Source organism: Xenopus tropicalis, chromosome 2 (assembly GCF_000004195.4).
Source record: "Xenopus tropicalis strain Nigerian chromosome 2, UCB_Xtro_10.0, whole genome shotgun sequence".
Classification (NCBI taxonomy): domain Eukaryota; kingdom Metazoa; phylum Chordata; class Amphibia; order Anura; family Pipidae; genus Xenopus; species Xenopus tropicalis.
In genome coordinates this window covers 144182953-144209798 of record NC_030678.2, presented here as the reverse complement: position 1 = coordinate 144209798, position 26846 = coordinate 144182953, and the positions used below count along the sequence as shown (strand labels likewise).

The 26846-nt window shown below is 40.1% G+C and overlaps 1 protein-coding gene across 4 annotated transcripts in view; it reads right to left on the bottom strand.

Moving 5' to 3' along the window:
- hdac7 (histone deacetylase 7) overlaps positions 1–26846 on the bottom strand; it is a 189916-nt gene that overhangs the window by 48094 nt on the left and 114976 nt on the right. For 2 of the 4 annotated variants that reach the window (XM_002935655.5, XM_004911915.4), the window contains exon 1: positions 24665–25701. The exons of 1 other annotated variant lie outside the window; for it this stretch is intronic. In XM_002935655.5, coding sequence (XP_002935701.3) covers positions 24665–24788 — 124 coding nt within the window. In that variant the 5' untranslated portion in view covers positions 24789–25701. Of the gene's footprint in view, positions 1–24664; positions 25702–26846 lie in introns of those variants that run through there. One more of the 4 variants, XM_004911916.4, reaches the window with a different exon arrangement.

Genomic DNA, 26846 nt, shown 5'->3' with positions numbered 1-26846 from the left:
CACGCTGCTACAGATAAAGCTTACCTATAATATTTTTATTCACACAAAAGCAGAGCTAAGCTGGATCAATCTATAAAAAATAATTGCCAATTTGGGGTTATTTTTCCACTAGCTTTAGCTACCGTGATTTGTGGTTTTACGTTCCTCTTACAAGATCGTTATACAAACACAGCAGCTTCATGCTGTATAAATAAAAGGTTTAATTTTATTGAACAATGCTTTGGGACATACCAGCAACTTAAACCATATTATTTTGGCTACTTATGTTATATAGGAATGCATACAGTGTAAGGTAACCAATATGGTGGCTAAAGCCAAGCAAGCTCGGCAGCTTCCATTCATACACTGAAATACAGAAATATAATATTCACTGCACAAGGTCTGCCCTGCCCTCACAGTATTTGTTTAAGGAACAATACACTTAAATAAACCCGATAATAAGGATACATTTTCCTTCAACTCAGATATTCGAAACACCTTTCTTTAGCTGCTAGGAGGAAGGAAATATTAAAAAAAAAAAAAAACCCTGTAAAATTTTCTCCAGCGCTTTGGTTAAAAATAAAATGCACTAAGAAAACATACAATTGCCCCGCCACAGTCCTTTTTTCCCAGGGTTTCCCTCTCCATAGTGACATCAGTACTTAGGACCCTATAATTGCCGTGGCTGAGGTCTGCCCATTCTTATACTAAGATCTAGCAAAACACAGGAACAAAAAACCACACACCCAGCACTCTCATAACCATGTTTTAAGGCTTAAAGCCTTTAATACAGTTTAGTTCCCACAGAAGACACCGAAGGGTGGGGAAACGATCAGGTTAATTTGAGATCATGACTCACTTTGTGTATAACAATGACATTAAATGCACTACGGTGCTAAACAACTACTATTACATACACAACTCCGATGCTGTAGCTCAGAGTGACACAGGTACTGATGTATTGATAACCAAGCATGCAGCAATGCCTATTTAAGTCAAAAGATGTGTATGCAGGACATAGAAACCTATTTTCACAAATGTCTATGACGTATTTAAAAGAGGGATAGTCTGCTCTTTGGGTGTTTGTAAACAATCTTTTGCAGTCACCCATGCTACTGAATGCTTAAACTAGAATACAGGCAGTGCGTCAGAATACCGCGGCATATACGCTATCTTTCCAGTTCCCAACAACTTGTTATATTTTCTTATCCATGACTGACAGGTTTCCTAGCATGCATATGGTCAAATTCAATTATTAAAATCACTAACTATGAGATGCTTTTATTATTACAAAGTATTAGGAAAGAGGGACTTATTATTTCCCTTACAACAGGAAAATATATACCAGTAGAAAGTAACATCTGGCAAACCGAGAGCAAAGTGGAGTAGTTCTTTTTTGCGCCTATATGCTAAAGTGGATCATCTGCAGTGACAGACAAATGGAGGTCTGTAATTAAAGGCAGCAGCAAGCTGCCAATGTGTACATATAAATAATATAGATATACAGACAATACCTGCCTGGGCAAGTCTTTCTAGTAAACAACTTAGCTGCCAATGATTTTTATAGGTTTAGTTGCTTTTAATTACAGAGGCCAGAGGTCCAATTTGTGAATGGGTTAAATGCCTTGGCTCATGTTACTGGATTCAAGAACCAGACAGACCTGCTCGTCTGCACTAAAGTCGATGGCAGAGGGAAGCATGCAGGAGGCCGGGAAATGTGTGAGTGAATGCAAAAACATACACAAAATATACATCTACACAGAAACACGCACACCCGCATCTCCCCTCTCTGGCTCTGTGGAGTAATTGCTGTTGGTTCATGGTACCATTGTTAAAGGTACACAAGATCAGTTTCTTTGTTGGTACTCTTGGCAGCTAGTTGGCAGTACCTATAACAAAAGCACAGTTGGCAACCTGACCCTGTGCCAGCAAGAGATTTTGTGTCTCTTTCTGGGAAGCAGTGCCTGCATATTGCATTTCACAAGACTGGTGCAGTAAAACATGATGTATTTCAGCCACAATACCCATAATCCTCAGTCAGCAGATGGCATGGTATGAAGAAGATGATAAATTAAGAACAGTGGATAAGAAAGTGACAAACTAGCAATTGGTACAAGCACACATGAGTCGTGCTGATCCATTTCATCAAAGGCAGCTGTCTAGGTGTGGCACTGTTATACTCAAACACACTAATGACCTGTAATAGAGACTATCCTAGAAATACCATTGTTTAGAGAATAAGAAGTTGTTGCCAAGAGCAGATACACTGCAGCTTTGGTGGGACAACAAAGGGCCTGTACAAAGGATGCAAGAAAGTCGAGATGAGGAGCCTAGTTTTCTATCTAGTGCTCTGTGCACCCATAAAGGTGCGGTGTCCAGTTGAATGGGTAGAGAAAGCAATGCTGTGTTAGTGCATCAGCACTTCTGTAACTTTACCAAAAAGTCAACAAAGTGCCCTGAGATCCAATGGCAGAACAAGCAGCATGACTGGCAAGAATCACTGCAAAGATCCAGATGTCTGGGCTCACACGGAAGTTGACTCATGAATCATTTTTGGGCAATATCCCCAAGCAGTTAGACACCATGAGAAAGCAAACCCAAGTGACATTGTGGCAGTTTATCCCAGAGGGATTGCTAGGAGCAGAATGAGCAATTTATACAGCAGACACAGGAAATTTGTGTTTTTTTAAATTAGTACTATAAAAGAGATATGAAAGGAGAATATAACAAAAACTTGACCAGCTGTAAAAACAGAAGCCAACATCATTATACTTTATCAAAATAAAATTTAATAAGTAAGAATATACTATAAATAACTTTGTGTAATAGAATAAAGCAATAAAATAAAACAGGAAATCAGGTGTGCCGGTAAGTGATGTGGTGATATAGATGTACAGCCAGACAGGTGTTTAGGTACTGGCCATAAACCAGTTTTCTCTCTGGAATAATTTGGTCTAATCTCTGATTAGAAGCAATCTGTTACTTGGGATGTTACTTGTGAGACAACCTGAACGGACTGCCAGTGAAATAGGAAAGTGCCACAATAAAAGGCAGTAAAGTAATCCATGCCTACTTTAAGTGCCGTCACGGTAGGGTTACAACAATATTCGCCAAAATGAGTGTAACCGTCAGCAGGAAGGTACTCCGTGCACTTCCATGATCATAGGCCCATGTAGGCAAGTGTCTTGATACCCTGTCAAGTGTTCATGATGCCACTTCTAATGCACCAATTTAGTTGGTGCCAACGTGCCTTTAAAAAGAGATGGAAAGTTGTCCCTATATGAAAGTTGTACCTAAGCTAACATGTTTCTGAGAGAACCTGTTCAGCTCTATTCTTATCTTTCTGGTAGTTTTCCTGGTTTATTAACCTCAGCCTTTCTATTGCATTATGCTGCCCAGCACTTGCTCTGACCTGTGTCTGGATGTTACTTGATGCTTAGCTACCATCTACCCTGATATCTTCCTGTTGCTTTCTGCTGCTTGCCCTCAGCCTTTGCAAGGTCAATGCCTGCTGCTGTTACGCTCATCTGTTGTCCCAAGCAATTTTAGGTTTTCAGTACTAATTTCTAGTCTTGCCAAAAATGGGCACTGGTGGCTTTTGGTCTTGCAGGGTGCAAACTATACAAGAACATATTAGTTCCAAGGGTTGTCCGTGCCCTTTTTGCATGTATGTGCAGAATCCTGATAAATGAAATGGGATTGCGCTAAAATTGATAAACCAGCATTAACAAAATCTTCAACATGATTCCCACCAGAGTACTACTGGTGTTTGTTGTGTAAATTCTACCATGTTTACCTGGTTTTCTATGTGTTATGGTTTTCACCCATAGCCCCAAATGATACAATATAGGTAGGTTTACTGGATTCTGAACAAATCTAGCATGTGTGTGCATTTAGCTATTGGTAGAATAATGAGAACTGTTAAGTCAGCAGGGTGTGAAGGGCCAAAGGTTGGGAAACTCTGGTCTAGGAGGAACCGATATTACACCTATTGACTCTACAGTGTGTTCATACAGACTCAGTGGATATACCTTGTATGAGCAACAGCAGCTAGTACATGAAGAAAAAAATAGACAGGAATGTAACACAACCTTACCAAATTTTATTCTATTTATACATATATGAAAAGGCCATGTTAACATAGCTAGTATAAATAAATCTAAAGTAACTGGACTTGTTAAGTAATCATTGAAGATGTTTCACTACTCTTCCGAGCAGCTTCTTCAGTTCAACTGACTAGAACATAACTAGTTAACATAAAAGTACATACATGTACATACATGATACAGTAGAACCCTGAATTTACATCCCCGGATTTTACGTTTTCCCGCCATTTCCGCCATTTTGTTGTGGTCCCACCAATTTGTATGCAGCCCTATGGGCTCTCTTCCCGGGATTTACGTTTGTATTTCCTGCATTTTGCGCTGTTTTTAACATGCCTCTTGGTAGCAAATTGCTTCTTTTTCAGCTAAAAAGGGCACTACTTTAGGAAAAAAATTTCCCCATCGCTTGCAATCGTGGGCTACATCTTGGGAAGGTCAGCGCCACCACTTTCGGCTGGTAATACACACTGCGCATGCGCACCTATCCGGGAGCTCGCGAAATCTCGCGAGAGTTGCACAAGCACGGGGGATTTTATGACTGCGCTACAGAAACACCGGTCCTTCATTAGAGGTTACAAGTTACGGATTTACGGATTCTCTTTAAAATTCTACAGATTTTTGTTTTAAAGGTACAGGTACATGGATGTACATTTTGAAGTCAAAGCCCAAAGCCAATGGGGTGTCAGTGGTGGGGTGCCTTTGTGTCAGTGTCATGTGGCAATGGGGTGTCAGTGGTGAACGCTCTTGGGGTGGAGGGGGGCCTCTGTGTCAATGTCCTGTGGCAATGGGGTGTCAGAGGTGAACGCTCTTGGGGTGGAGGGGGGAAAGGGGTTCCTCTGTGTCAGTGCCAATCAGCATGTGGTATGTGCTGAACAGTATGTCTAATGTATGCTCTAGGGGTGGAGGTCTTATAGGGTGCCTTTGTGTCAGCATCATGCATAATTTGTGGTGTCAGTACTGTACTACTGTATGTTATGTATGCTCTCAGGGAATTGGTGCTAGGCCACATAGGGCAGTAATCCCCAACCAGTGGCTCAGGGGCAACATGTTGCTCACCAACCCCTTGGATGTTGCTCCCAGTGGCCTCAAAGCAGGTGCTTACAGTATTTTTGATTTCCTGGCTTGGAGGCAAGTTTTGGTTGCATAAAAACCTGGCATAATGCCAACAGAGCCTTCTATAGCTCTATATAGCCTTCTATAACTATGTTGAAAATAAAAAATAGTTCCTGTACTTATTTCCTTTAAATAGCTTACAATTATGTGTCTTTAACACATTTCCCTGATTTTACATTTTCCCTGATTTTACATCTTTTTTCCATGGTCCCTTGAAAAACGTAAAATGGGGGTTCTACTGTATTTTCCTTGGACGGGATATAAAATCACTGTATGCATAGGTTAGAACGATAATGACAGGAAACACATGCAATACTAGGGCAAATGGCAATTAATATCCAGAAATGCAGATAGATTGGCTATCCCTTTTGCAAGCATACGTTAGCACATCCATTTCTTTTCAGACAGGTATTTTTTTTTTTTCAATTTAGAATGACAGTTTTATGCTTGTATCACATTTAAAGTTTAGATTTCATATAGCCTTATGGTTCTTCTGGTTTTACCCTATCCAGTTTAATCACAATGGCCCACTCAGTTAGAAACACAGTCATGAAATGCATTTATGCACCAGGAGCCACTTCTCCATTCACAGTCACAGTAACACAGTTACTTTATGGCAATGGTTCCTAAACTGTGGTGCTGCTCCCCCAAGGGGACCTGTCTGAAATCCAATAAGATTGAGATTTAAGGATAATGCCTATATGTTCTCCTAGATTGCTCTGAAAACACTTCATTGAGTTTGGGGGGGGGAAATAAAGCTGAAGAGCCTGTTTTAGGCTAAGGGTGGCCTTGAACAAAAGTTGGTCCTCCGAAGGGGCCTTGAACTGTAGTCCGACAATCATTGCTCTACAGTGTCAAAGGCAGGGTAGCATAATTCTTTGGAATGTGATGCAGCTGCCAACGGGTAAATATCATGTGGATAATTGACATTATGCCAGCATTTCTGTAATTGTAATTGATTGTGCCATGTATTCAGTAAGGCACTTACTCTGAACTCAAGTGTATATCTAGAATTCCTGATATAAAGGTTGATAGCAATGAGCCAATATATCAGGAAACAGTCCTCTATGCCAGCAATAAACATTTTTAAGAACCATTTAAGAAGTAAAGTAAATATATTATTCTATAACAATACTACACAAGATTTTCAAGCATGACAATCACTCTGTTCGTGACACTGGATTGCCTTTTTTTCCCACATTCTGTGGCCTTAGAGGAGTCAATTGCTTCTTAATTGGCCTGCAGCTCAGACTCCATACTCAGGTTCTGTGTAGCATAGAGTCTATGTGCCAAAATAATATTCACACGGATCTTACAGGAACTGTAGTTTCTTAGGGGTGTCACATGAGAAAGAATGTTAAGAGTCAACTTATGTTTAGCAATGCCCAAATACAGTTCCTCATGACACATACTAAAAAACCATCCAGTGGCAAATCACAGGCAGTCTCCTGACATGTCAGGTTTTAGTGGTTCCTTTGTAAAGGATTTAAATGAAGAGCAAAAGTCACTTAGGATGAAGGCTAAGGAATTTAATAGAACCACAGGCTGCAGGTCTCAAGAAACAAAGTGCCAAAAAAAGGAAGGAAGGGGGTGTAAATGGAATGATGCTACTCCACATTGTTATTTTTGGGGATGAAAAGGTTAAACCGGTCAACCTAAGAAATAACTCCAAATTCTTTTCTACTGTGCTTGTCAAGCAAAATAAACTTCACTTTCACTATATAAATTATTTAAATCTTGTTTGCTTTAGTCCTGGAATTACACAATCACAGCAAGCAAGCTTTACATCATGCCAAAATCTTGTTAATGAGCTAGAATGGGGGGCCTGACGCCCATGCCCATGCTACACAATTAGATGGAAGGTGATGGAAAGAGGAGGAAGGTGAGGAGTGGAGTGACATTAAGGAAATGCTGAATGGAAAGTGAAAGTAATTGTCTGCCAAAGGCATAGAGGCAGGGCAGGCAATATTTGATCAGTTGTGATTTTTAAATGCTTTAATAATGGGTATGGGTGTGTTAATAAAAAAAGGAATTTGGGTTTCAGGTTTTATTTGAAATGGACTTTTATTATACAGCTTTTTTTTATGTCTGGGTGACAGGTCTCCTTTAAGACACAGGAAGGAGACGTGGAGAGCGTCTGCTGGGTGTTTATTTCAAGAATTATATACTGTCACTGTACATCAGAAAGCAGAACAAGCTCTGCTCTTTTTAATTATTATGACACAGCTGAGCGTCAGACTGGTGGATTGGATTGCAAAAAAAAAAAAAAAAAGCACAATTCACGTCAATGGTGGGGTGCTGCTTGGCTTCCAAGTGCGGCAGCAAGCTGCGACTGGCATGCTTCCCTTTGCGGGCTGGCTACAAGGAGAGTGGGGCAAAGCAAACAGGCATCCTTACATATTACATACTATTCTTGCAACAGAATAGTTGGCTCGTGATGAGCACAAGTGCTTTGCTTCTAATACCATCTAACAATAGAAACTTGTGAAAGGTGCCTGAAGGGAAATTTTAATGTTCAGCTTCAGGGATGCCCAGCCTCTGCATATACATTTCTGAACTGCAACTCCCAATGCTACACTATTCCTAGTATACCCTGTAAAATTTCCTACCCTGATCAAGACATGAGAAATTCAGCATTTTAGGGGGTTTAACTATCACTATTTACGGACATGCTGCAGTTAAGGTCCCCATACACAGGCCGATTACACAGGTCCCTTAGACCGATTTGGCAGCTAACTGGCCCATGTATGGGGACTACCGACGGGCCTGCCCGACCAATATCTGGCCTGAAATCGGCCAGATCTCGATCGGGCAGGTTAGAAAATCTAGTTGGATCGGGGACCGCATCGGCTTGGTGATGCGGTCCCCGGACCGACTTTGCCTATGCCCGTCATTATAATTCGATGGTTTGGCCCCAGGGCCAAACCATCGAATTAGCCTGGATTCTCCCGATATAGCCCACCCGTAGGTGGTGGATATCGGGAGAAGATCCGCTCGCTTGGCGACATTGCCAAGCAAGCAGATCTTAAGGTGTATGGGCACCTTTAGTAATGCCAAAAAATTCTGCATTTATTAAAAAGTACTTGCATCAAATGGCGCTCCTTACACTTTTGTATAGTTGCGCACGGTACGGATAAGTCCATCCTGCCTCCTCTTCTGAACTGAATGCAGTGCATCTCTTGACCATGGAGCTACAGGGCTACAGCGTCAGTATACTTACATAAAGAATCAGACAAAGATGCCATTTTGATAGCAAGCACCAGAAATGACAGAATCTGCACACTACCAATTTTCAGCCCAATTGCATCCAGTTTCCAATGAATTACCTCAACACCTTGTGAATACTTACAGGTATGCTAGAATTATGGAGAAAATGCTGCTTGTGGGTAACAAACATGGCACGCTTGTTTTTAATCGTAAATGAGCCTCTATGTTTCTGGGGTGTCCAGTCACAGACTGGTTCTACACATCAGGGGGACAACAAGGAAGTCTGCGTACTGAGGTTATACATTTTTATTTGCCTTCTGTGTGGGAAACTTGCACAGTCTGTGTAACAACTGGGCACAAGATTCTGAATCACATTTCTATTTAGATAAATGTGATTAAAGGAAACAGGTTTCGAAATTCCAATGTAAGTGTTATTACGTAACATTCACCAATAATATCATTTACCAAGCGCTACTGTATGGGACATTTCCTTTTTATTTTAACAAGATAGCAATGCGTTATGGTTCAACAGGTTTAAAATACCAGTGATGTTAAAGTGCATTTTAAGGTCTATAGCATTCCTCCGTCATGTATTTTTCCTTTGGATGATGTTCTATTTTTGTTCCAGAGTATATTAAGACTAATGACATTGTTTTTTTTTCTTCAAGTTATTCTTCTAAAAAACCCCCTTGAGCATAAAGAATAAAAATGTTTTTTTCCCAGAGCTCCAATGTGATCTTCTGGTAAAATTCCAAGACGGTCGAGTCAAATGACACAACAGTGACTAATAGACCTAAACCAGTCCCTGGGAAAAAGGCAATTATATCTGTTGTCCCTGAGGGGCTTCTGAAGTGTGTGTACTGACACAAATATTATAAAGATACAGTAAAGAGGCTGGAGGTGTAAGAATACTTACAGAAACATTTCTTGCAGCCCTGCAGAATTCTGGGTACAGAGCTACAAAAAAATACCAGAACAACCCATATTTAATCAGTGCACACAACAGAATTACTACAAAAATCAGTACTCAGCAGAACCAACTTGGAGAACTATAGACGTAAGATACTCAATAGAATCATAACAGACATAATGCAAAACACAGCCTTATTTATAAACACTGTGCAAATTTGCACCTGAGCAGTACCCATAGCAACTAAACAGTGATTAGCTTTTTTCAGACAGTTGCATGTAGAACAATGAAAGCAAACATTTGACTGGTTGCCATGGGTTACTGCCCAGTATTATAAATGTACACAATGACAATAATCTATCCATTTAAGTCACTAGACTGCCCCTTTCAACATTGGTTCTTAAACTTACAAAGCCATATGCCTGAACTTTACCAATGAATATTATCATTATTAAAAGGATGAGGAAAGGCTTGTAAAGGGTTAACCTCTATTGAAAGGCATACCCCCATTGTTGCCACCTGTCATATTCATTCTCCTCTATGTCAAGCCCTTTTTCAGTTTAACCACCATTGTTCCCATAAATCACCTCTCCTATTCCAAGACCAAGGGTCATATTTATTATAGTGTGTAAGCCAACATCAACGGTGATGTTGCCTTACACACTATAATAAATGTGCCCTCCAAGAGTAATGAACATGTGCAGACGCTCACAAACACTGACCTCTGCAAAGCCCTGCCTTCAGTAAGTGTGCACCAATCACAACACCCTAATAAGGTTGCCATGGTGATGAGCAAATCAACACAGACAAAGTATGCACCAATCAGTTATCAGGTACAGCGTGTGAGGGACACTACAGCAGGTCCTTGTCCTTAAACATGTACTTATAAAGTACAGGTGTTAGACCCAGGGCTTTCTGGATAAGGGATCTTTCTGTAGTTTGGATCTCCATAACTGAAGTCTGCTAAAAATCATTTAAAAATTAAATAAACCCAATTGGATGGTTTTGCCCCCCAATAAGGATTAATTATATCTTAGTTGGGATCAAGTACAAGGTACAGTTTTATTACTAAAGAGAAAAAGGGAAATAATGTTTAAAAATTTGAATTATTTGCTTATAATGGAGTCTATGGGAGATGGCCATTCCGTAATTTGGAACTTTCTGGATAACGGGTTTCCAGATAAGGGATCCCATACCTGTACCAACATATTTTGCAGTGCTGTACATTCATTTGATGTATACATTGAATATTTAGATTACATACAAAAATACAACCAATATAAGAGTTAAAGAGAGCCCTGCACCACACATCAGCTCATAGGAACTTGGCCTTCACCACTCATTCCTGCAACTATCCATACATCTATATCAGAAAAATGCCCTTGTTTCCATATACAGCAGTGTAAATATCATTGTTTGGACAATGACCTGACCTTATTGTGCAACAAGCTTGGGGCTTTATACAGTAATACTAATAATATAATATGGTTTATGTAACTTGTTCTGTGAGCTTACAGTTATGATATGGATTAAATGAGCAGAGCTGAGCGAAAAGGGGGATTCTATCGTCAGTTTTCCACAAGATTATCCAGCTAACACTTATTATTTGTATCACTATTCACCACTTAGGGGCAGATTTATTAATGTACAATTGGTCCGAATCGGACTTTTTCGTACTGAGCGTATTTTCTGCAACTTTTTCATACCTTGCGCCAAAATTTGTGTGACAACATCGTATTGTCGTGCCGAGTACGAAAGTTTCGGTTTCATTCAAGCTTCGGTACCTTGACTTTCCTTGGCCCAGGTTGGAGCTGCAGAGTGCCATTGAGTCCTATGGGAGGCTTCCAAAATCATGCACAGAAGGATCAAAGTCAGAAAGGTTTTCCCACCGTTTACGATCGTTGGGATACGAAAATTTTGTGACTTTCAGATCACCAATACAATATTATCGTGACTAATACGATTTTTTCGTAAGCATTTTCGGGATATTTGTGATCATCAGAAATTATCGTATCCAATCCGAATTTTACCCATTTCGGGGTTCAAACTTGTATTTTGATGAATCTGCCCCTTAGGGTTGAACTTGATGGATCTTTTTTCAACCCTATGTAACTATTGTTAGAATGTATTTGTGGCAGCAGAGTTGCTAAACTAAAATTTGCACCGATTAAAAATGTTATTTTGTAAAGATCAGATGTGAAGGCTACTCAAAGAGATCAATGTGAAATAAGTCTGTCCCCAATCATTGAAATCAAAGCAGGTAGAGTTAAATTAAACCTTATGCAAAGTAGAGCTGGGCGGTATGACCAAAAATTTATATCACGGTATTTTTCAAAATTATATCGGTGTCACGGTATTTGACGGTATTTTTTTTTTCAATGCATGATTAGGTGTTAACCCCATTTCCTAATAAATTAGAGAATAATTACTGCAGTATTGAAAATCAGAGTCAGGCAAGCGAAGGATCGGCAACAGAAAGTCGTAAGGTAAATCAGGCAGGCTTAGTTTCCCAGGCAAGGCCGCAGACAACATAGCACAGGAGGAGGCGTTTGATAGCTTTAAATACCCCCCACGCATGCGCAGAACCGGCGCCGTCAGCGCGTCGTGGACGTGCGCGCTTTGACATGTACGTGCACGCTTTGACATGTACGTGCGCTTTGACGTACGCGCACCTGGGCGCGCGTGCGCAACGTCCCGCGGACAACAGGACACGCGCAAGACCGGCCCGCACGGGTGAGTACCCTGACACCCCGGTATTGCGGTATCTGAAAAATGAATATAGTTTTAAAAAAAAAAACACCGGTATTCGGTATTAAACGGTATATCGCCCAGCCCTAATGCAAAGTAATGAGAATTAGCACACATACATATAAAGCAGAATGTTATACATAATAAGCACTACAGTAAAAAAGTTTCCAACTTGCAAGGGTATTTTTTTTATTTCATATATATTCTGAGAAAATCATTTCCTTATTTAAATGGGTGGTTCCCCTTTAAGCTAACTTTTAGTATGCTATAAAGTGACCTATTCTAAGCATCTTTATAATTGGTCTTCGTTATTTATCAGTTATAATTTTTGAATTATTTGCCTTATTCTTGCAACTCTTTGCCGTTTTTAAATGGGGGGGGGGGTCACTGACCCCAGCAGCTAAAAAACTATTGCATGAGGCTACAGTTTTAGGGCTCTGGCACACGGGGAGATTAGTCGCCCACAACAAATTGCCTCGCGAGGCAACTTTGGTGATTTGCCGAAATCGCCTGTGCAGCATGTGCCATCCCGCCGGCGACTTACATTTTTGACGGTGGGATGGCATTTCGGGGAGCTTAGTCGCCCGCAACCAGGGAGATTTGTTGTGGGCGACTAATCTCCCTATGTGCCAGAGCCCTTATTGTTACTTTTGTAAATGTAATTTCTATTTAGGCTCTCTCCTATTTATACAAGTCTCTCATCCAAACCACTCCCTGGTAACTGCTAAAAATCCAAACCAGAGAGTTTCCTGAACTGAAAATGAAATAACTAAAATAAAAACTACAAATAATAAAAAATGAAGACTAATTGCAACTGTCTCAGAATATTACTCTACATCAGTGCTGTCCAACTGGCGGCCCCCCTCTGTGTGGCCCCCCACCTGTCTGGCTGCTTTGATGGCTTACTCTTGTGTAAACTTTAAATGGTATCAGTACTGAGATTAACTGCCCCCCCTGCATGGTTCTCACCTCAGATTCAGGCTGTAATCCCTCTGTATTGTTTAAATATGTAATTCCCTGTGTTGTTCACACCTTTTAATCTCTGCATTGTTTACCCCCTGCAGTGTTCACACCTCAGGCTCAGGCTGTAATCACTCCCATTGTTCCCCTGTTCACACCTCAGGAGCAGTAGAAACCCACAAATAATCCCTGCACACTACAAAAAGAACTGAGGTGGTACTTCAATTAAAAAGTTTTTTAATATATAGTTATTGTGCAGACTGTAGGAGCAGTGCCAGCATTGTGTCACTGTAGGCTGTGTGTGCCATACACACAGGCAGCATAGGGAAAGCAGAGTATGGCACACACAGGCAGAGTATGGCATACACAGGCAGAGTATGGCACACACAGGCCAAGTATGGCACAAACCAGCCAAGAATGGCAAACACAGTGAAAGTATGGCACACGCAGACAGGGTAGGGAAGGCAGAGTATGGCACACACAGGCCAAGTATGGCACAAACCAGCCAAGAATGGCACACACAGTGAAAGTATGGCACACAGGCAGGTTAGGGAAGGCAGAGTATGGCACACACAGGCAGGGTAGGGCAGGCAGAGTATGGCAGGTTTTTGCTGTACTACAACCATTAATATGGGTATGGTCATGTGATAACATGGGTGTGGTTTCAAGTGGGTGCGGTTTCAAAAAGGGGAGTGGTCAAAACTGGCTTCCATTATCGGCCCTCCACCACATAGGTCGGAAAAATTCCGGCCCTCGGTACAACAGAAGTTGGACAGCACTGCTCTACATCATACTAAAAGTTAGCGCAAAGGTGAACAACCCCTTTAACGTCCCTATGATTCATGCAATGACTAGTTATAATTTGCTCTTCCCTAAGGCAACAGGAAGCTCCAAGCTCTTCTAACAAATGGGATCTATTCTTGACTCTTACAATCCAGTGCTGTCAGACACATGACAGGTTATTTAGAACAACTTGAAGAGTGGGGTTTAAATGAGTAGTGCCGAGAAGTGGCATGTTAAAAGTGAGAGGTATAAAAGACAGCTACTGTACACTTGGGGCTGAGAGACACTTCTCAACAGCTGGAGAGAGTTTGTCTTCTTGGGAGACATTTCAGACCGATCTGGAATACAAATCATTCAGCAAATTTCTTCAAAGGTGTTAAATGGGAATGTTGAACCACTGACGAAGAGTAAAGCTTTCCATCGTTTGACTCATTTAAATAAAGTTCCTTTTGTACTTAGAAAAATTTGCAATGTTAAGTAAGTAAAGTAGTTTTTTTAAAGTAGTTATAATTGTATAAAACTGAATATCTCACATAAGACAGCAAGTTTTAAAGCCTAGGAGCAAAAAAACAAAGGTAACCAAAAGCAGAAACTAAATCAAATGTATCTATTTAGAGTATCCATGCAGTCTGTGCATAGGCCAAGTGATTGTGAAGATACATATTTTAACTGTTATACATTCTTTACTATTACTCATTCTTTCAGTCAAGAACAACATTTTTTTTTTTTTGCCTTCCCTAGGCAGAAATAAAGGATACCTGCCCAAGGGAAATCAGTAAAATATTGCTGTTGTACCTTGCAAACAGAGTTAAGAAAAATTAGCAGTACAGATGCATTTCACAAGTTATTTCCGATGCTATGCAAGCAGGCTTAGGGACGTAACTTTCAGCCATCACTATAAGCACTTCTGAATGTAGGGAACTCCAACCAATGTTGTGGCTGGTGCATTCAAACAACATCTGTTATCATACTTTAAACTTTTCTTGTTGAGTAATTTATGGTAAAAGACATTATACAGTCTCTCTCACTGTATGGTGAACAAAAGAAGAATCACCGCAACAGCAAAAATAAGGGTAGGTTTGCACTGAAGCACTGGAGTGTTCCATTATCAGCATAATGTGCATTGGTTCAGGCCAGTAAGCTCAACTCAATGCAGTTGAGCCTAGTCTGCATAGGTTCAGTATACTTTTATGTTTTACTGTCACGCAAAAAAGCTTATAAACGTTGCACTAAAACATCTGCAAACTAAAAAGCATAGCTGCAGCTTAGGGAAGCGCTGCTGTAAATTAACACAGCCATATATACCAGCTTAACTAGAGATATGTGTATCTGTCCTGTGGCTACAGATATGAGAAGCATGAAGTATGAGGCCCTCCCGCTGAATAATATGCTGTTAAGGGATCTAGCTCAATGATATACAGTATTGCAGATAAATATTATAATATAAATATAACAAAATTAGAATATAAATAATATTATTTATATGAAATGAAGCATAATCCAGTGGAAGGTTAGAAAAACATGAGCTAGCTCTGTGCAGTTCCAAAACTTAAAGGTCATTAGGTCTTTTAATGACGTTAGTTCAAAAAATGTTAACTATTCTAGCAATTGCATTCATATTTTCACTATCTCCTGTTTCAATATTTTCACTTTTTCTCCATCAGTCATTAGCTAAAGAGGAAAATGGGCACTTCAGTTTTAACACAAAGCAAACAACAGTTATCGAACATTGTGGAATAATAATTACGCCTACCAATCACAAACATCTGTCAACACAAAACTGAACCATTAAACTGAAACAAATGTTACTAATTGGGGGTACAATAGGCACAAATATGGGTAAATTTCCCATAAATAGCCTCTGTTTTTTAAGGCTTCCTCTTCTAAGGGTTTTTAACCCTGCAACAAAAAGACCCGTGAAAATGCATTTGTTTGTTTTTAGAATATGCATAATATGGGTATTCTCCACCATCAACACAAAGCTAAAAATGTAGAGAACAGATGTATGCCAAAAACAAAACAAGCAAAAAAAAATACAAAAAAGGATAATACTATGCAAGTATTTTGCCTCATCCAATAACCCACAACAACATTTTACTTGTCTAAAGTAGTTAGAATAGTAAAAACTAACAACGCAATTGTTTAGTTACTAGACTGGGGCAAATGATTACTGCATAAGACCCATTAGCTTAGATGGATAGGCCTTAATCACATCCCTTTATAATGCCCGCATTATAGTGGGGTGAGCATGTGCTTATCCATTTTTAACTATACAACCTGATTTCCCACAGTACAACATTATTGGATATAGTGTACCATTTCCAGTTCTTTTCATAGCAGTGCTATACAAAGGATAACAGTAATGTCACTTTCCCTATTCATCTATTGTTATGAGAGTCATCATCACCTTCTTCCTCTCTATAATTGTAGAACATGTCTAGATCCTAAAACAACCTCAGTCCCCAGACAAATACTGGAGAGACACAGAGCTCTCAATCCATAGAGTTTAATTCTTTATAGTATATTAGACAAGCTCTTAGATCTTTGTTTCCATTGAGAGCTGAATGATACAGAGCAATCACCACTGGCATGGACATCAAAGTGGTTGAAGGGCGAGGTAAAATCATGTAGATGACAAGTAATGACAAGTAATGACAAGCCGACCCAGATGTCTCAGTAGGGTTTCTGAAGTTCTTCTTGTACCTGCTGCTTTACTGGGCATGAATTGCAGAGAAGAAATGGATGCTTGGAGATGTATTTTAGCGGAGATGTATTTTAGCAGAGAAACCGTTGGTGAACCCGTCATTTATATCTATTATGCATTTATATTTAAATCTAAAAAAGCAAAGCTTCATTTAAACTGTTACTACTAAAGAATAGAGAATAAAAGATAAAAAATAATCATATGGCACTCGTGACAAAGGGGAAGCAAAGACTTCTAAATATCCTCCCTTGGGTAAGTTTCTTATATTTGTTCACATACATTCCCCCTATGGATCCTAAAAATAAAATGACTGGCTCCCACTGCACCTTGTCTGGCCTCATCTCAGGAACAGAACGAGTGAGAACACGCCTCTGTCTAATAAATAATAATGCAAGCCGAAGAACAAGAGTGTAATGTTTAGTACTGCCAATACCGGCATATCCACTAATCTAATTAAAGGTGCACAGGCAAAAGCCAAGCCAAGAAAAGCTTTAATAATACATTAATTGGTACTTTGCAAAATCTCTCAGGGAACACAGCAGGAAGACTGAGCGCAGAGGCACCTGCCTCTAACTTAGAAGTGATGGTTGTTAGAACGGTAAACTACAACTCCCACCGCCCTATGTCTTTTGCTGGTGGCTGTTTCTTATCCTTTCTAGAGTCAGTATTAAAACAGCTTTTACCTTGCAGAGCTTATTAAATAAATTACAGCAGAATTTATTAAGCTTTTTTGCTTGGCTGACAAAGTTTACTTGAAATATAACAGGTGGATGCTGAGGAAATTGACAGGAAAATGGGTTTTTCTAGCTGTCTTACTAAAGTAGCCTAAAGATTGGCTTGGCCAGTTTGCAGATCAAGCAGCACTCAATTGTTTAGCCGAAAGATTGGAGAACATGAAGCCTACGCAATGCAATGTATAGTATAACATAGATCAAAAGGTCAGCAAATTATCTACTTCGTGATCCCAAAAAGGCTGCTGTAATGACTTCAGTGTCAGCTTTTAATTTAAATTCATTTTTTGAATAATTACTATTATTAAGCCTCTAGTTTGTCAAGGGGATGTAAGAAATTCTCAAGAAATGTCTCAAAACTTTATGTTGGAAACCACCAGCCATAACATTTCCTCTCTGCTTGTTAAGGGCCAGGATGAAATCATGTGCTCATGGTCATGATCTGCTTATTTAAATCTTCATTGTCACGAAGGGAACAGTCTCAGCATTCTGCCAAATAGAGTAAGTCAGGCAGACAGTATGCGTTTACAGGTTGAAAATTGCTTAAGGAAAGAACCTACCCTTTTTCAAGATAATAGAGGTACACCATCAGCTGGCATAACTCCCTGTTTCATAGCATCCAATCAACTATTTGTTCTGCTTAGGTAGTTTGACCCTTACCGCCATTATAACATAGGTGAGGGAAAGCTGTATTTGTATACAAAATGTAAATACTTGGTTAAATTGAATTCTGGGAAGCGTTAGCTGAGGGTGGAATAATTAGCAAGCTTACTATTATATTTCACAAGCTTTGCTGGATTAGGTGAGATAATGCGCGCTAGCACCTCAAGGGCATTGTTACCCAACATTACTGATACTGATCCAGCCCTTGCAATATTAGCCAACACCCTGATACAGGTGCCAGGCAGCTGATTATAGGATGGACACTTGCCCATTGAAATCTGGTCACCATCCAATTAACCTCTGAATTTTTAATGGAACATACAAGCACATTACTGAACAATATAATGCAAAAAATTATGGTACCATACCATGCTGTCTCCTGGTCACGGTTTAAATCGGACATGGATTAGCCAGAAGCATGTTATGTGACACAATAGCTAAGAACTGAATTCTATCAAGGATTAAAGCCATGCCAAAAGGTCTGTATGAAGTCATGAGGTGGAAGAAAGGAGGATCGAAGGTTGCTTGTGTTATAAACACAATGCATAGGGATGGCTGAAAGCAAAGCTTGGAGCCTCCTTTTATTGCCCAAGATATGCATATAAGCAGTAGTAGCAAGTGGCACAAACTGACATCAGCAGAGATATAGCAGTTAAACTGGGGAGATCACAGAGTTCAGAGCCTGAGCCACAATCTCATGGGAAGATCTAGACCGGAGCACAACAGAGGCATCCATTAACCTATTTCTGCTAACCAAGCAGCAATTTACCAACCAAGAGAGGGTTTTATTTCCTTTATAGGGGTATGTAACTCTTACCTATATAGGGGTATGTACCACCTCTTTGGAAACTTACAGAACCAGCAGGGTTGAAAACATTTATTTGATTTTGCTGCAAAATTAGGTTTTAATTATAATTTTATTAATGTTAAAATACTAAATAAACAGGCCTAGTGTTTTGTCTATACTTTTAATAAAAAAAATCATGTTTCTTACACTTTAGTCAGGGTTTTGCTATTACAAATCAGCTCTGTACAAAAAAGGTTTACAAGGAAATGTTCCATATACATGGGGTTTAAGGGAGAAAGAGAGTAATCTGACTAAAGCTGGCCACAAGCGGATCTTTTCCCAATATGCCCAGCTTGAGGTAAGCAATATCAGATTGATCTGATCATTTGGGCCTCAGGTCAAACGATCGAATCACATGGACAGTATGCAGGCAGTAAGGGCAAGGAACACATTAACAAGCAGATGTCCTTTTCGAACCAACAGAATTTTTAAACGTGTCCGATTGACATCTAGTTAATTTTCGGTCAGATATCAGTCAGGTTATCAGTTCTTGTATGACCCCCTTAACTGTCTGGAATTACGTATAAAGTAAAAGTGCTTTTGATTTAACTACTCTGCACAATTTAAAATTCAAGTGTAAAATGCTTCTGTAACACACTTTTCCACAGACTGTGGTACTCCACTTTTCAGAGAATTTCAACTCCCAGTAGCATCTGATGCCTGTCTGGTCCAGATGACAGTCCAGCCACAGGAGAAGTGTTCCACACACATAAGGAGCTGCAGGTCCCCCTTTCTCTCAAAATGTTTTTGAATATTAGTATGATTCCCATGAATATTTGATATTAGTGCCAGTTAACTTGAGAAACCTTTCCCATCTCCTGGATTCTATATCAGCACCTCATTGAGGAATTTATAGAAACACTGTGCCGAGATGCAAAGTCTAACAGGAAGCTGCAGATGCACAACTGTCTGTTATATCTCCTGTAACTAAAAAGCACCAGAAATAAACTTGTGTCACAGTGATAAGGGGTAACAAAGGTTTGTTTCAGATGAGTAATGCATGCAACCTTCAACAATGCCATTAATTTAGCTGGCACACCGTACAGGCTCAAACAAAGGCCACGGGGCAGAATAAGACAATATTTTTTATCTTATTTTATCTTGACATATCATAATCATGATTTTTATCAGCATAGTCACTATATGCTGGAAATTTTGTAGCACTTCCTCAATATCAGTAAACAGATCCCATTATTATTTGCAACTTGACCTTAGGAGATGCATGCAGCTCATATAGTTTATGATTCATATATAGAGGCCTTCATTGAGACTGGCACACAACTGGGCAAAAGAGTTTTTTTTAGTCTATTGGAACATATACGATGAGAATGCATTTAAAAAAATCTAATGATTTGATTCTTTTATCAACCAACCTTGACATCTGCCAGCCACAGTACAAAAGCAATGCCCACTATACAGTTCAATGCTGTCCACTTAAGCCCACTGCTCTTTTCTATGTCATGTTCTTGCCATGCCACATGTTGCCAGTAATGGTGCAACATAGATCAAAAGGAAACCCACAAATGGAGAATGTTAGCATGGTGGTAGTTTCATATCATAAAATCAATGGTGGATGACACATGGAGGTGAATTCCCTATTGTTGGCCAAGCTAGCCAAAATTTGTCCCATGATCCTAAGATCAAATGAGGATTGCAGTCCCATCTACAATCCAGGTCAGCTGATGGGCAATTTTTTTTTCTGTCTGAAGCCATTATGGTTATAATTAACTAATACACACAGCAATCACAAAGCACCCAGGCATCAGGCTACACTATCCATCCCTACAAGCTAGCACATTTGAAGTGAATTTTCCCAAATCATTAGCCACTGTAACACTAGTATGATTTCTGTAACATCTGCTTTTCACTTAAATCTACCTGTACTGTAAGCTCTAAAAGGACAGAGACACTGCTGAGAAATTTAGGACACTGAAAAACGTGGGTTATAAAAAAAAAAAAAAAAAAACCTATTCCCTTTTGGGCATTTGCTCCCAAGCTCCAGTTCTACAAGTCCACAACTAGCTTCAGTAGCAAGTAAAAGAACAAAACGAGCATATAAATTATAGGCTATAAACTGCAGTACAAGTGCAAACAGGAATTTTATGTGTACTTTTAAACACTACCTCTGTTTATCAAGGTAGACAGCACTTATAAATGTTAGCCCAACCTACGGCTCTACAGTTGTGGTTGAAATGCTGTGTCCAGCAACCCTACCATCATGAAAACTCTGTCAGAGATACATGAAAATTGTACCCCAAGTTGCTTCAAGCTAGAAATCCCAGCATCCTCAGCCAGCAGAGCTGCTTGGATTTGTTCATAACAATCTCAGTTACAAGGGTGAATAGCATTTATCATACTGGGGGAAATAAGACTGCCATGAGATCGCTATAATAAGCTATCATATTTATCAGTCAAGTTTTTCGCAATCTTAAATATGTCTCCAAACATAGTAACACAAAGATAAAAACAACACAAAGAAAAGGTTTTGTTCAGTGTGAGTTTGTGATTCATTAACTGCAGATAAAATGTTGTAGCAATTCAAAGTTCACAGTTCTGCCCTTTATCAACTCCAGTTTAGATTTAGTTTCCTCAACTTCGGCCGACTTTGGCAAATCGTAGCAACGCATATGCCATCCCACCAGTGATTTACATTCTTGCCGAAGGGATGGCATTGCAGCGAGATTAGTCGCCCGCAGCAATAAAGATTTATTGTGGGGCGACTAATCTCCCTGTATCCACTGCCCTAAGGCAACAATGCAGACAGGGTGAATTCCTTTGGTGGTGCCCTGCAGGGAGCACAAGTATAGGACCTTTTATCCAGAATGCTTAGGACCTGGGGTGTTTCCGTAATTTGGATCTATATACCTAAAGTCTAATGAAAAATCATTTCAAAGTCAACTGAATAAGATTGCTTTGCCTCCAATAAGTATTAATTATATCTTAGATGGGATCAAGTACAAGTTACTGCTTTAAGATAATAGAAGTTCCACATGGGGCTAGCCGTATTTTTCATTTCCCAGTGTGCTACAGCCATGTGATTTGTACTCTGATAAACTTCAGTTTACTGCTGTGCTGCAAGTTGGAGTGAAATCCCACCCTCGCAGCAGCCAATCAGCAGAACAATGGGAAGGGAGCAAGATAGCAGTTGCCAGTAGATATCCGAATAGCACTCAACAGTAAGAAATCAAAGTCCGGGTTGGGACACATCCAGTTACATGTGAGTAGGAGAAACAATAGGTTACCTGAAAGCAGTTCTAATGTGTAGCTCTGGCTTTTTCTGAAAGCTCAGAATCAAGCACAATGCACTGAGATGGCTGCCTACACACCAATATTACAGCTAAAGAAAAAATAAATTTGTTTCCTTATCAAATGCACAAGCTAATCTAAAACAAACCTTCACAGGAAAATAAAAGTCTCAGATTCAATTCTGTATTGTGCACTGTATAAGACAACAATTCTACTAACTTGTAGTATTAACAAGTTACTAGTAACTTGAATAATCAGGAGCAAAAGTGAATCTCAACATAAAAGCCTGCTAAAAAACAGAATTCATGGGAATTTTTCTCTTTTGTTCTCAGTAATGTGCTTTAGGCTAGGCCGAGCAACCGAGTGCAGGTATGCATCTGCCAGAACACATGGGGCAGGAAGTGAGAGAATAAAAATAATTTGTCCTGAAGGAGGAAGTACTCAGAACTCAAAGCCTCATCGCTACACTTGCCCAAAATGTCTTAATTACATACTTGTCTTATAATGTGCTTCTTTAACCATATCACTGGCAGCAATGTAACTTGCTAACCTTATGGTGTTGCATGCAACAGTGACCCCTGAGAGCCACCATTTGGTTGCTTTTGCTATACGCCTAGGTATACATGGCTGCTGTGGTCACTCTTGCGTGCAACACTATTAGGGCAGCAAGCTATAGTGCTGGCAGCGATATAGTTAAAGGAAGCACGCACTGTAAGACTTAAAGCTCTACCAGTGCCATCATAGCCAACTGCTCTCTATGAGGCAGAGCTTTAGGCTATTTAATAAGTTGCAGATCTTTAGATACCTTAAAACTTCCCAGCTGCAGAGGTTGTATCCACATGAAACAAACTAACAACGTACATAAATATGTAACAGCTTCTGTAAGTCACAATGAGCAGAATGGCAACAGACTTTCTCGCCATGAGTTAGGATGAAAGAGGCTTCCATAAATGGCCTCCTTAACGCACACTTCAGTCTGCTTTGTTGTATTTATCTAGGGAGGCCATGTGACACATTACATAATAAAACAATAATATGCAAAGGTCAGAGTTGTAGAATCAATCAGCCTGGCCCAGGATGACAAAAAGATCATTCCTGTAAGAAAGGCACTAAACTATATTTGAATGTCCAGCCTATGTCTTGTGGGAATGGTCCTGCCCTTACATTGTTATGGTTATTTTTATGCCATTCATGCAATGTACGGTAGCAGGAAGAGCAAGATTTAAAGGTCACAGGCCCATCCTGTTTCGGCTTTAGGGCCTGTAAGTTGATCGATCCTGTTCCCATGTCATTGCAATCTCTCTAGCAAAGGTTTTTTTTGTTTGTTTTTTTAACCGTTTGCTTTACTGCATATTATGACAATATTTAGGTAAAACACAGTGCTGTGCACCAGGCTACTTATTCTCTGGCATTAGTGCCTAGCCGAGGGCATATTGAGCTTGGGTAGAATCGTCAGGCTGGGTCTCAAAATAGTAGTCATTTACAGCATAGTCTCATTATATTATTACATTATATAACCACACCCGCTTGAGTTTGTATCAGTCCAATAAGACAGATGTAACAGTGGGGCGAGTGATAGAAGTGTTTGCTTTTAACTCTATATGCCACAGATACAGCAAAGCATCAACAAGAAGTATTTAAGATAAATCAAGAGCTTCAGCGGTCTTACATTAATAGTCCAAAATAAGACACTTTACAGCAATTTCTATGCAAATCTAAAAATTACGTTTTCCACAGGGCTTGTCCCCGACTCAGGGGGACCACAATTTAATATTCATATCAGCCAATTGTTAAATATTAATCTTACTTTGCTATAGCCTCCAAAACCTGCAACTGCAAGCCCCTGGGACAGAAACAAGTTTAGCAATGTAAAACAGGGTTTTCCATCATGTTCTTAGGGGTAATGCTAAATAATATATTATTTCAAAATATAATTTTTTGTTCATTTTAATTCATGATCCAACAGAAGAACAATGTAAAACAAATGACCACAAACTTTGCTTTTTGCATAATCACTAGCTTTGTTTGGTAAACTACAACTCCCATCATTCTTTTGTAATAACTCTGCAGTTGATTGCAGTTCCATAGCTAAAGGCCTGCAAACTGACTGACTGTTGAATCTAGATCAAGGCTGACCCACTGAGGCCTTTGGGCAAAATCTGTCCCCTTAGATTTTTATGGTAAGTCCATTTATCCAAGGTCTCTATAAACTTCTTAGAGTAACATTATCATTATAATTTAATCTGACCCTTCAACATAAAGTGACAAATAATTGGGCTACTACGTGTAAAATGTTGCACAGCACTGCCTTCTCTTATTGTTCTAGTTTGCAGTCATAGGTCACACTGTACTTTATTAAGGTGGTGCTTTATTTATAATAATATTGCTACAAATAATAATAACCAAGAAAGGACAGATTTATATAAAATTATAGTAGCTAGACACAACGCTTTAGGAGAGGAAAGAGCAAAAAATAGATGCCTAACTTGTTTGTCTGCTGTTAGACCGCAACTCCCAGAAGCCCTTTTCTAGAAGTTGTAGTTCAACAACAGCAGAAAGCTTACTACTGGTATGAAAACATTAAATAAAATTATTGCTAATATCCATCAATCTCTGAACAAATAAAACTAAACCAGAAAAGAGTTTATTGATGGGCAGCATGTGTCCTACCTGCTCCAGTAGCACCGCTCTTGTGGCCAAACCTCAGCCCCGACTCGCCCCGTCTGATGCCATCTGTGGAAGAAGCGGAATCAGCCTCGTAAATGGTGTTTAGCATTTGATGTAATCCAGGCATGGAGGCGAGTGTGCGAAGAGATGGCAAAGGGCCCACAGTCCCCTTGTCCTGTGTGTACCAGGCCCTTCCAGGTGCAAAGAAGGCAAAGATTTAATACACAGAGAATGACCCAGGAAGTGTGGGTCCCCTAATATCAGGGGTGCTATTCAGCAGGGCCATGCAGAGTTTCCAACCTGGTTCCTTTTCCAAGACAGCCCATCAGAACCTATGGTACTTATTGTGCAGATCATGTAAATGCAAAGTCACCTGGTACCTTGGAGACTCAGTGCTGGAGGCTGCAGGTCACATGTACGGTCAGTAGCATGAATGCAGGTTTATTTCAGAGTGCCCTACCCCCCCTACCCTGGAACCCCTTCACCATTATCTACACAGCTGGGGCAAAGGGGCAGTTTGAGGGCAACGGGCAAGGCAGGCGAGCAACAGGACTCCAGAACACAATCCAGCAATAAGGGTTAGGCAGGAAACATCCCAGATCCACAGCTTCAGTGCAACAGCGATTCCCACAATCCCACAGGCAGAAGGGAGGAAAAGTTTAAGCAAAAGGAGAAAAGTTTGGCTTCACATCCACCAAGCCAGCGCGGAAGGAGAGCAGCGTGGGTGAGCACTGTGGCAGCTCTAATTCTGTGTCTGAGAGGAGGAGGCGGAGGAGAAGCCAATGCGGAGCTGCCGGTGCCCAGCGCGCCTCAGAGCTGCAGTGCGATGCCTGTGAGTGAGGAGCTGCTTTCTGCTGGGTGTGCACACTACCCGCTTCCACCGCTGCCCCAAGCTCAGACTGACAGAAATAGATCGGCAGGAGGAGGGGCTCGGCCAAAAATAGACCTAATAGCATAAGCCAGCTACACACACACACACATATACAAAGGCAGTGTGCATTGTTTGGGAGAGGAGCTCGCTGGTTGGCTGAGGCGCGCACCAATCAGGAGAGAGACAGCGGCCCGGACGCGCTTTATAAACCAGTTTCGGGGCTCCATCTGGTGAAGGGATTTGAACAGGAAAAAGCCCCTGTCACATGCTTCCTCCTTCATATACCTGCAGCTCAGGGAGGGAGCGTTTCTGCTCTTTATTTACATGGAACTCTCACAAGAAGGAACTTCTGACACATAGTCCGTGTTCATGTGGAATTTCTGGGTCTATTTTCTTCAAGATACGCTTCAGTCTTCCTGCTGTTCAAGAAGGGCTGCAATTTATGGCATTTGCTAATGATAAATTATTTAATAACTGATATAATAAAAGGCTTCAGCTGGCAAGGGTTGGAAGCACTATTACCAAGCACAAAGTAAACCAGAGACTTTAATGCTGGAGGATTAGGTTTATAATGTATAACTTTATGTATAACTTTATTTATAAATCGCTACTTATGTACGTAGTGCTGTACAGTAGAATACATTAATATAAACAGGGGTATTAAAATAGATAAATACAAAGTATTACAATAAGCACAAATAAATAAATCATTATTATAATGATGTGTTTAAAGGAGAAGAAGAGATACAATCACTGGGGGATGCCTAACATTTTGGCAGTGATTTTACATTTCCTTCACCTTAATGAAGTGGCAACTATAGACTACACTAGGGTAACTATAAACAATGCACAGTGCTATAAAGTGGCTAAAAGTAAAAGGTTTCTGTCAACTCATAAATAACAATATTAAAAATAAAAGGCACTGGTTAGGCCTGCTCTGATTAACTGCAGTTATGCACAAGAAGGCTGATCTACTAATGCAAGTGTAAGTGGCAAATGCTATAAAGGATGTTCGTTGGCACTGTTCATATGCAGCTGCTAGAGTTCCCTTATAGTGTGGCTCTTAGACATGCAACTCACATGCATCTACGATTAGTGAATCACACAATAACGCCTTATTTATGCTGCATGCACTGTCCCACCAGATTTGACACTTGAACCACAACCTAGAAGCAATTTCTAAAAGCAAATGCTAATTGGCGTCCACGCTGGGAAATTGCACAAATTAGGGCACGTTATTGGTGGTTGCCCACTATCACACTCTGGGTAAAAATAAATGTCAATTTGTGTCTGTTTTTGCACTAGTGCTAGTAA